At 44.9% G+C, this 11,512-nt stretch overlaps 1 protein-coding gene across 9 annotated transcripts in view; it reads right to left on the reverse strand.

Moving 5' to 3' along the window:
• Positions 1-1,775: 1,775 nt before the first annotated feature.
• The window catches only part of dock4b (dedicator of cytokinesis 4b), a 116,854-nt gene continuing 107,117 nt past the window's right edge, over positions 1,776-11,512 (reverse strand). For 4 of the 9 annotated variants that reach the window (XM_076012285.1, XM_076012283.1, XM_076012281.1 and 1 more), the window contains 3 exons: positions 11,134-11,250; positions 9,245-9,309; positions 1,776-4,666 (listed from right to left, as the gene is read on the reverse strand). In XM_076012285.1, the coding sequence (XP_075868400.1) occupies positions 4,160-4,666; positions 9,245-9,309; positions 11,134-11,250 (689 nt within the window). In that variant the 3' untranslated portion in view covers positions 1,776-4,159. The remainder of the gene's footprint in view (positions 4,667-9,244; positions 9,310-11,133; positions 11,251-11,512) is intronic. The other 5 variants (XM_076012282.1, XM_076012288.1, XM_076012286.1 and 2 more) reach the window with 3 other exon arrangements.

The following is an 11,512-nucleotide window of genomic DNA, read 5'->3' on the forward strand; positions in this document are numbered from 1 at the left end:
ATATTTTTGATATTTGACATTTGGTGAGAGAAATGTTGTTAACATTGATTCATACTTAAAGGACAATGCACGCTTTTAATACCAGGCCTTTGACATCTTTGAAGCGGGGAAACTCAGTCAAAACATCTGAGGATTTCTCTCCATCCAGGACTAACTCTGGCGTCGTTCAAATGTGATTTTCATCTTCTGTTTGATAGTAGCCTCATCACTACAGTATCTCATTAAGGCCATGGCCTCCTTGCATTGCTCTTCAGTTAAGGTCATCTCAGGACTAACGGAGGCCTCTCTTCTGGCTGCTGGTCCTCCAGTCAGCTCACGTGACGATCCTCTGCTCTGTGATGAAGCACTTCTCCTCTGTGCAGTTTTAAGCCTCCACGCCAGATAGCCACTGCCACTTTCACCATCATAGAAATGTTCCTTCAAAATTACAAAAGGTTCATTAGTTCAAAAAACAACGGCAAGTCGTTGAAATTAGGAAGTTATATTGACATAAAACTGGATAATGATCCTTGGTATTGATATAGAAATGCATAATTTTCTTTATTAAAATCAGGCATCAGTTCTGTAATTGCAACTACTTTTCAGCATATTGTTAGTCTAATAGCAAAGTTGGGGGCTATGTCCTGTGAGAGCTGCATTCCTGTTGCATCCCTGCCCTGATTCAAAAACGCCTTCAGGTGCAGAAAAACAAAATGCAAGACTCCCCAAAAAATAAAATAAAATTCATTCATTCATTCATTCATTTTTTAGGGGAAAAAAACAAAACAAACACCAACATTGTCTTGCTCAGCAGCAGCCTTGCTCGGAACGTGAAATGATCACACGTAGTGTCGCATCCAAAAATCACGCCGTCCTTGCCCTCCTGGCCTGCAGAGGGCGCAGTCTCAGTCAGCATGCAAGTTCAACTAGCAAAGAGCAGCACAGGAGGCACTCAACAGTGCAGTGTTTCTTTGAGGGAAAACAGCTTCTCACACGGGAGCGAAGGTCCTACCTGAGGGTTGAGTGGGCGTCCAGCGTCGGCTCCACCGCAGTCCAGAACTCAGTTTTTGTTCATTACACAGACCACACAAACCTTTGCCACATGACTCCCTGGCTGTCAGCTGCAGGAAGTTGGCCAAGGCTCATTTCAGATTCAGGATTCATTTGTGTTTGGATGTGTTTCAGGGTTCAGGTTTGCGGCAGATTCCATGGGAACCACTGGGAGTTGGAGTTTTTGGATACACGATACATGATTGGTGAATCCCTCAAAGTCTAACCTGAGTCTTTAGGGAAAACATTTATTTATTTTTTCTGTTTGTTTGTATGCTTGCCCTGTTGTTCAGACTTTCACAAACACACTAGCACCTTTTTTTTTTTAGGCCACAGGAGAACAACTTCCATGACTTTCAGTTTATTCACCCCAAAATGTGGAACATTATCCCACCAAATTCTGCATGTCTCAAACCTCCTCATTCTTGTTTCTGTGAGGAGTGAGAGAACGGGAGTTGTATAAATCACTCCTGTTCTCTTAAGACATTGAGAGGCAAAGTAAAAAAAAAGTGTGGCTTAAAAGTCGTAACTGCCTTCAACACCTGTGAGAACACGTCACGTGTGCATAACGTTATTTTAAAGGGGAATTTTTATTTTCTCATTAAAAAGAGACGTCAGGTGGTAGAGGGTACCGGGGCCTGCAAATTAGAAAACAAATTAGAAACCTGCACCTTTAATCACCGGCTGCAAAAGCTGAGAGCCTGAAAAGGCGGAAGTACACAAAAAAAGGCGTCGCTGGGTCCCACTTGTATTACATACGGCAGTTTATTGAACTCGTAAATGTGTTAGGCGTCATTTTCCACATGACCTTAAGTTTGTCTACGCTCACAAAACCATAAAAGTTTGAACATTTATAATAATAATAATCATCATCATCTTTTTGCTGCTTCAACATTACATTCAAAGCTGTAAATTGTTATAGCTACATTTTTTTTGTTAAAAACACAGTATTTACATGAATTGCAATACAACAAATTTCATATTTGGCATAATTACATTAATCTCATCATATAATTTACAGGTTCTCAAGTACTGATTAATGTGAATAATCTGCAAAAATAATAATAATAATAACAATAATTAAAAATTCACAAGAGCCGGGGGGCAGGAGGGAAACAAAGTAACCATACAAAAATGAGAAGTAGAAACCGTACTAAAGCTAAACTTCCTACTCTCAATAGATTTGCACGTCATTTTTGTTGATTTTCTTCTACGTAAGATTGATGAATTGTCGAAACTCCTCCTGCTTGGATGCAAAATCCTCCGCCTTCGATCCCCGAATCGCGCACGTCTTTAACAGCGCAGCAGTCTCACGTTGACCTTTTTTATTTTTTTGTCAGCTTTTTTCCTTCAAATTAAATACAAAGTGAATCCCCGCTGTACACACACTTGAACGTAATTAGCCAGAAGAGCGCGAGTGTCCGTCCCGGCTTCCAACCAACGACGGTGCAGCTTGTGATCCGGATCCGGGGGAAAAAAAAAGAGGTCGTTGTGCTTATCTCGCGTTTCATTTAATCAGTAGATTGCAGCTTCATTTTTTGAGGGGGGCCAATTACCAGAAATCAGTGCCAAAGCTCTGAGCGTTGATGGTTCTGGGCGCGAGTCAGTGAGAGACAGCACTGACTTCCATACAGCACATTGTACGTTTTTCCTTTGGCACAATAATTGGCAAACGCTCCCGAACTTTATCGGAACACTTCCTGTAAAGGCCCCCAGCCGTGTGAGTCGCGCTCGGAGGGATCCGACTGATGCTTCTATCACCCGCTGTTAATTAACAGTTAGTCTCTGTTAGTTTGGGTCAGATTTTATGGATCTGGAGAGAAAAATGCTTAAAAAAAAAGAGAGAAATAATTAAAAAAAAAGTTCTGTATTAATTCTTCCTGTTGTGTTTTCTTAGTAAGTAATTTTCCTCTGTTTGTAACTGTCACAAGCAATTTAGGTTTTATTGACTGATTAGATGCTAAAGTGTTGATTCCGATTTGGGGCCAAGAACAAAACAAACAAAACAACAGCAAAAGCAAACAGGCAAACAGATGAGTTCAATTGCAGAAGGAATGGGTAAAAAAATAAATGTATTTTCTACTCCCTGATGTGAAAAAGTGGCCACATTGAAGGGAAAAAAAACGCAAAAACTATTTATCTTTAATCTAATTGCTGAGTCGATGTGAATTCAATTCATTTAACCAAGTTTTTCTTCAAATAATTTGTGCAGTTTGGGTACAGTGTTACATTGGATTACATTTTGTTTTGTTTCCCCCAGACGGCGAGGAAGTTGGGAAAGTTTATTACGCCGGCAGTAATTGCTTGATTTTTGTGTATTGGCCTCCTCTTGTCAATTTCATCTCAAAAACCTTTTGAATTGTTGTGCTTTTGCGAATGCGGACGAGGTCGCAGAGGGTGGAGGAGCTGCGGGGGATGAGGGTGCGGGGAAGTGGGTGGGGGCCGATGGCATCGCCCTGGTCTCACAGCACCTGTCAAACGCCACTGCACCACCTAGTCGTACACAAAGTGCACGCAGTCCTTTTTTTTTTTTTTTGCTGTCCTTAAAAAAAAAATTAAAAAAAATCTAAAATAATCGTGCAAGAGTTACCGATAAAAGACTCTCAATACTTAAGGCAACCAAAAGAAAAAACAAAAAAAGAAAAGATATATATATATACATATATATGTATATATGTATATGTATATGTATATATATATATATATATATATATATATATATATATATATATATATATATATATATATATGTATATATATATACCAATATACATATATTCCCGGATTTACACATCTATCAAAACTTGGATTTTCTTTTCATTTTTGTTCCGATGCGCTGCGACTAACCACGGCGGCCCGACTGCGGTACCAACTAGAGGTAAAAGTGCCAAAGTCGATGCAATGCCCTCTAGCAAGTAACAGGGAGAAAAAAAAATCTATATTTGACAGTTTATGTCCTATTTCTTTTAATTAATAATATTATTATTTTTGACTTCCCGGAGCGTCTTTCAGGAATGCTGGAGGGAAAATTGAAAAACAAAAAACAACATAGCCCCCTGGTAGAAAAGTGCAAAATACGCCAGTGTGTCGCTTCTGGGTGACCCCCCGCTGCCCCCACCGCTCCCCCTGCCTATAGCTGGGACACCTTCCTGGGGAGGGGCCTGGGCCTGGGCACGCGGGGGTCCGACGTGCCCTCCAGCTTCATGCTGCCGGTGCGCAGCTGGTGGGGCTTGGGCGGCAGTGCCGGGGGGTCGGCCTGCGGCGGGATGGACAGGCTGTGGGGCAGCGGCACCGGCCGCCGCGGGTTGTTGCGCTCGTACACGCTGTACGGCGGCGGCGTCTTGTTCTCCCGCCGCGCTCCCGGCTCGTCCGAGTTGTTGCCAGAGGAGGAGGAGGAGGAGGACGGCAGCGGCGGCGGCATGGGGTAGGGCGGGTGGTGGTGGTGGTGGTGGTGGTTGTCAGTGGCGGGCGGCGGCGGCGGCGGCAGCGACAGCTCGGTGCCCGACGCCTCGGAGACGCTGCAGCGGCTGAGGGAGGAGATGCCGCTGCTGTAGCTGCCGGACAGGACCGGCGAGCTGGAGACCAGGCCGCTGGACTGGCACTCAGTGGGCGACGGGGTGAAGGGCGGCACTGTGGTCTGCGTCGGAAGGGAAGGGACAAGATAAATAAAATAAATAAAATAAGTAATAATAATAATAATAATAATATTAATAATTCCCCCCCCTTTGTCCCGTCTGGTCATAATGACAAGCAAGAAATGGAGAAGAAAAGAAAAAAAATATTAAGAATTTTTTTCAAATTTCCATTTCGAGAATAAAGTGGAAATTTCAAGAATACTTCAGTTTTTTCACCAGTGTCCTGTTTACTTTGACTTTATTCATAACATTTCAACTGAAAACTCGAAATCGAAACTTAGGAAAATATTATTTTTTCTTCTTGTGGCCCTAATCCTCTTTTGTACGTTTCAGCCAAGAATCATAATAAAGAGAAAGAAATACATACATAAATAAAAAAAAAATAAAAAAAGACAACCACAAGTAACTAAATAATGTGAGTTGAATTGTGTGTATAATAGGGATGCAACAGTATTTGGTATTTTATGGCTAACAACGGTATTTCAGCACACTTCAGCTAGTCACAAAACTCAGCCGCAACCCGCTGTCAGTAAATAGACCAATATGTCTTTGAACGGGGCTTTTTATTCCATCAAAAAGGTGGCTGCAAAGAGCCTTAATAGGCTAATGTCACTTCCAAGCGCCTCGTACATGAAACAACAACAAACAGAACAATCACACAGCGCATTTACCACATTAGCCCGAGCGTCTCTCTTTGGAATGCCTAGTAGAACATAGCAGCCTAAGATAGTAAATGGAGTCCAACTATAGAACACAGCAGCCTAAGATAATAACTGGAGTCCAACTATAGAAAACAGCAGCCTAAGATAATAACTGGAGTCCAACTATAGAACACAGCAGCCTAAGATAATAACTGGAGTCCAACTATAGAAAACAGCAGCCTAAGATAATAACTGGAGTCCAACTATAGAAAACAGCAGCCTAAGATAATAACTGGAGTCCAACTATAGAACACAGCAGCCTAAGATAATAACTGGAGTCCAACTATAGAACACAGCAGCCTAAGATAGTAAATGGAGTCCAACTATAGAACACAGCAGCCTAAGATGATAACTGGAGTCCAACTATAGAAAACAGCAGCCTAAGATGATAACTGGAGTCCAACTATAGAACACAGCAGCCTAAGATAGTAAATGGAGTCCAACTATAGAACACAGCAGCCTAAGATGATAACTGGAGTCCAACTATAGAAAACAGCAGCCTAAGATGATAACTGGAGTCCAACTACAGAACACAGCAGCCTAAGATAGTAAATGGAGTCCAACTACAGAACACAGCAGCCTAAGATGATAACTGCAGTCCAACTACAGAACACAGCAGCCTAAGATAATAACTGGAGTCCAACTACAGAACACAGCAGCCTAAGATAGTAACTGGAGTCCAACTATAGAACACAGCAGCCTAAGATAGTAAATGGAGTCCAACTATAGAATACAGCAGCCTAAGATAATAACTGGAGTCCAACTATAGAACACAGCAGCCTAAGATGATAACTGGAGTCCAACTATAGAAAACAGCAGCCTAAGATGATAACTGGAGTCCAACTACAGAACACAGCAGCCTAAGATAGTAACTGGAGTCCAACTATAGAACACAGCAGCCTAAGATGATAACTGGAGTCCAACTATAGAACACAGCAGCCTAAGATAGTAACTGGAGTCCAACTATAGAAAACAGCAGCCTAAGATGATAACTTGAGTCCAACTATAGAACACAGCAGCCTAAGATAGTAAATGGAGTCCAACTATAGAACACAGCAGCCTAAGATAATAACTTGAGTCCAACTATAGAACACAGCAGCCTAAGATAGTAAATGGAGTCCAACTATAGAATACAGCAGCCTAAGAAGCCTAAAATAGTAACTGGAGTCCAACTATAGAACACAGCAGCCTAAGATAATAAATGGAGTCCAACTATAGAACACAGCAGCCTAAGATAGTAACTACACTCCTACTACAGAACACTAAGATAGTAACTGTTGTCCAACTATTTTCCTAAAACTCGCTAATCTTTCTCCTCCCTGTTGTTGTTGTGGTGCCGCTCGGCAGTTACTGTACTTGACTGTGTCTGCGTCAGGGCGCATGCAGGTTACGTAACATTAGATCGCTGAGCCCATTTTCTAATATTCACGAGTGTAATATTATATCAATATCCATATCAACTGATTCACTTTCAGTCTGTTACAAATAAATATTTCTCCATTTGTCGAAAAAAACAAAAACAAAAACTTTTACGGCCGGTTCATCTTCTGCGCTGCCTCTCCACACGTGCCCATCCATCACCTGGGGGGGTAGGTTAAGGTGGGGGGGTAGGAGAGCGTGGGGGGGTGTTACAGTGGCTACAAATGACAGCCTTGCTCGCACTGGAAAGTGACTCTCCGAAAGCGACGTCAATCCGTTACACCGTGAAATTGACGGTACCCCCCCACCCTCCGCACCACCGACTCAACTACCATCCCACCCCCACCCACCCAACCCCCACCCCAGCTGTCAACCGGTCGCATGGCGGCGTTCATGCTACGGGGAGCAGGCGGCGAGCTAGGCGGCGAGCTAGGCGGCTGACAAACCCTCTCTCATCTGGAGTAGCCGGGGTAGAAAACACATCAGCGCATCGCCGAGGAGCCACTTAGACCCCCCCACCTAACCCCACCCAACTCCACCCGACCCAGTTTTTTTTTCTCCTCTAGATAGAAATATTCTTTTACTCCTCCTGAGACGAGCCGGCGAGTCTGGGCTGCACGTGTGCGAGGAAGAGCAGGAGGAGGAGGGGGAGGAGGAGGAGGAGGAGGTCCGAGGGAGAGCCGGCCGTGCCTGTGTGCCTTGCGTGATTGGCAGAGCCCGCCGAGCTGCCACTCACACCCTGCTCTTTTTTTTTCTTCTCCCCCCCCCCCCCCTTTTCCTCGAGACGTCTCCTGCCACCGCCCACACGCTAGAAGTGAGAAGCGAGGCGCCGCCGACACGCTCCCCCAGTGGCCGGCTGTCACACCCAGGGAGTCGGCGTAGCCGCGACTCAGCCGCCAGCTTAGCCGCCGCCACTTTCCAACTGCAGAAACTTTTTTCTAGAGGCCTAATTAAGAATCCCGCTGGGCGCGCGGCGCCGCGCTAACCTTTGTCAGCGGCCGGGCTGCTATTAGACGGTCGCTCCGACAATAAACATGAGCTCGGAGAACAAAGGCGGGGAGCAATCAGTCGGACTGGTGGGCGAACAATTAAGACGCTTTCAAGGCTCTCGGGGGTGGTGGTGTGTGGGGGAGAGGAGCGACGCGGTGACATGGGGTCAGATTTCATTACAAGAAGGTACAAATTGCCCAACATGGAAATCCATCGGCGTCATTATCTGGAGAAGTTGTCCTGCCGCAATTAAAAGGCCCCGGTGCCTGAGATTTAAAAGCACCTCTCGCCATTAAAGCAACATCTTTTTTAAGCTCGAGTGAGTCAGTAATAAACATTATTAGCAATTGCTTTGCTGGAAATCAGCATGTAGTTTCACCTGAAGAACAGGAAGGGAGCGTTCTGAGTTTCCAGCACACAACATTTACCTGCTCTGGATTGTGTTTTTTTCCCCCCACGCTGGTATAATAAGACGTGAAAATCAAGAGGATAACAGATTAACCAGCAAACCACAATTTGCATTGTGCCGTCTCACCACTGAAATCCCACTGTAGCTCAGAGCACTGGGCCTTTAAAGGTTAAGTGTGTCATATTTGGGGATTTTGAAGAAGTAACAGCTACATCACGTGATAACATTTTAGATTCAAGCGTCTTTCACTCTCCCTCCCTCTCCTCAGTTTGCCAGTGAGCTACGGTGGCCAGTACACCCAAACCTGGATACCTTGCTTCTTTAACAATGCGAGCAGTCATCCTAATTATGAAACATGTTGTCAGGTGGGCTGGATTGTCCACACCAGGCTTCCTTAGAAGTATGGTGGTGCAAGATTCTTAAATATATGTATATATGTTTATGTATATATGCATATATGTATATGTATATATACATAGATAGATAGATAGATAGATAGATAGATAGATAGATAGATAGATAGATACTGTATGTAACAATATAGATGAGAACCGTTCTAAGTGTAGGAAAATCAAATTACTCTCATTGTACTGCGATTATCCACTTAAGTAATGTAGACCTTGACAGTATCTTAAGCTTTGACCGATACAAAAATCATTAATCAAGCCAAATATTACACACTGGACCTCCTTTCAGCGAGCGGAACATCAAACTGGGCCCTGCGGCTTCGCCTCATTCTCCCCTTTCCCTCGTCGGAGCATCGCTGTCATAGAAACTACAAAATCAGCAGCAGTAGCAGCAGCGGTAGCGGTGCATTGAGCAGAACGGTAGCGAGCGGGATAAAGATCCTGGAGCAGACCGGGAAAAGACACCAGCGGTGCTGGATGAAGGGTCTCCCCCTCGTCCCCCACTCCCCCGGGGTGTTTCTTCCCTTTCTTTTTTTTTCCTTTTTGCCGAGCAAGGTCAGCTAAAGGGGTCAGAAAAGCTCCCGAAAAAAGTGCAGACCCAACAAAAAAACAAGAAAACACAACATAAAAGCTTGGAAAGGGGCCCAGTCTAACCTTTTGCGGCGATCTGGAAACGGAGACGGGCGACTGGGACCTCTTGCTTTTAGCCGAGGAGCCTGCTGACAAGGAGGAGAAGAAAGGAAGATAGAGGACAAATTAGAGGGGAGGAGGTGGTGGTGCTGGTGCTGGTGCTGGTGGTGGGGCGACAGTTTTCTCCCGTTTTTGCTGCGATGACACAACATGAGTCATGACTAAACACACAAACACACACACACACACAGACTGAAAGGGGGCCAGTGGCTCGGAGCGTCAATGAGTCAAATAAGCGATGGTGATGCTGCGCAGGTCCTTGAGGCGGCCTTAAGCTGTTCCTACATGCAACAGCTGCTGCTGCTTTATGCAATAAGGGGCAGGAGGAGTGAAGGGAGGAGGCGGGAGGACGACTCCATCTGCTCTACCGCGCTGCCGGGGCGGCATAATGTATTAGGCAGGCGCTGGGGAATAGGACTAGTCCTGTAGCATCTGTAAATACTGTAAGCAAATAAGTGAGGATGGGGGGGAAGAAAAAATGTAGAAAAAAAAATTGCTGATTCATCTTATCTATGCGCTGGAGATGTGAGAGTCCTTAACGAATCCTCGCAAAAAGTATTTTTGGCTGACTCTTTGGCCACGATTCACTGACTCATCTCTACTACTGCTAGCTAGCTACCTAGCTATCGCTAACCAACGTTCAGTTAATAACTGCTCAATTATGGCTCCTTTTCTCCCTGGGAACGAACGATTCACTCAATGCATCCCCGCCTCCGCTAACAAAATGGACAAATGGCTCTGGGAGTGGGCGGGGTCTTGCGTGCACTTGAGGATTCGGAAGAATCCGGGCGACTTACGCAGTAGCAAAGTTGCCTTCACAGTTTCTCGAAAAATAAAAGCGATGTTTTTAAAAAACTTTGACAAAGTACTATTGCGATTTGCAGGTGTTTCCATTAAATGGCGCGTAAAGCGTAATTCTCATAAAATCTCATCCCACGACATTCACGAGAATTACATTTGCTTTTGTTTGTTTACATTTGTTTGCTGTCAAGAAGGTTGTTCTATTTTTTCTCTTTGATAACTTCTAAAAAATATCCTGTCTCCTCCTCTGTCCAAGTATAACGCGCCATTTTCACTGGAAGTGAACTGGTCACATGACCCCGTACGTCACGTCAAAGTGTTTCCATGACACTATCGCAATATACCTCTATATCGGTACGTCTGAAAAACCACCTCATGAGAGTGTAAAAACCTTTTAGCCAAATTTGAGGGGATTTTAAAAGTTTAGGCGTTTCCATGACGAGATTTTTTTTTTTTGCGATATTCAGCTCTTGCACAGTTCTAGGAGTAATTCAAACACAGCTAGGGACTCAAACGACTTGAACTGGGTGGTGGTGGCTGGCTGCTGTTCAAGCGCATGCAGCTAATGCTAACCTCTGTGGCAACGCTAGCAATGACTCCCTCTGAATGTGACTGCCAGGAAGGACTCGTTCAGTCACTCTAAAAATGTTCAGCTCCCCCCTGCCAGAAGCCTTTCCAAAGGGCTCTACTGGGATTAATCCAAAGGATTTAATAAAAAGAAAAACTCCATCAGTTAGAAATGTCTTCTCCTCCTGGTGTTGCACATGGATAACTGTGTGCAGCCACCTGCACCCAAAAAAACACACTTGTCAGACAGACTTGGGTTTGGGAAAAGGAAAGGAATTCATTGGGTGAAGAAAATGAAGAAAAGACAGGAAGTGTCAAAGGGCCGAGTTCATGAAGAGGAGGATAGGGGGCAGCAGCGAGCCAGTGAGAGTGTCAGACTGGGAGAACATGTTATAAATCAGGAGGTAGTGGCTGGTGTCAAAAAGCCAAAGGGGGGAATATTAGTTCCATTCGTCGTCGGTGGGGTGGAGAGGGGGGCGGTTTACCTGAGTACGGTGGCCTGGGAGGGACAGGGGGGCAGAGCAGCCTGCCGACAGAGTCAGAGAAGGATGGAGCGCCCTCTTTGACGCTGTCGAGGCTCCAGCTGCTGGGCGTGGGCCTCACTTCCATCAGAGGGGTAGAGGGGGGTGGGGGGGAGACGGACGGGCGGGGGAAGGGAGGGGGGGGTGAACATGGCGAGGCATTCAACGGGACACGACACAGGGAGAACAAATGGAGAACATAAAAAAAATGCACATCTGAGACGGAGGCTGACAATGAAAGTGTGACAAAAAAAAATCGGCAAAAGGAAATTGAAAAAGTTTGATGCGTGGACTTGTCTGTTTGTGTGTGTGTGTGTATGTGTGTGTGTGTGTGTGTGTGTCA

This window comes from Nelusetta ayraudi, unplaced genomic scaffold (genome assembly GCF_046127955.1).
Source record: "Nelusetta ayraudi isolate G7.1 ecotype Tasmania unplaced genomic scaffold, CSIRO-AGI_Nayr_v1 ptg000135l, whole genome shotgun sequence".
Taxonomy (NCBI): domain Eukaryota; kingdom Metazoa; phylum Chordata; class Actinopteri; order Tetraodontiformes; family Monacanthidae; genus Nelusetta; species Nelusetta ayraudi.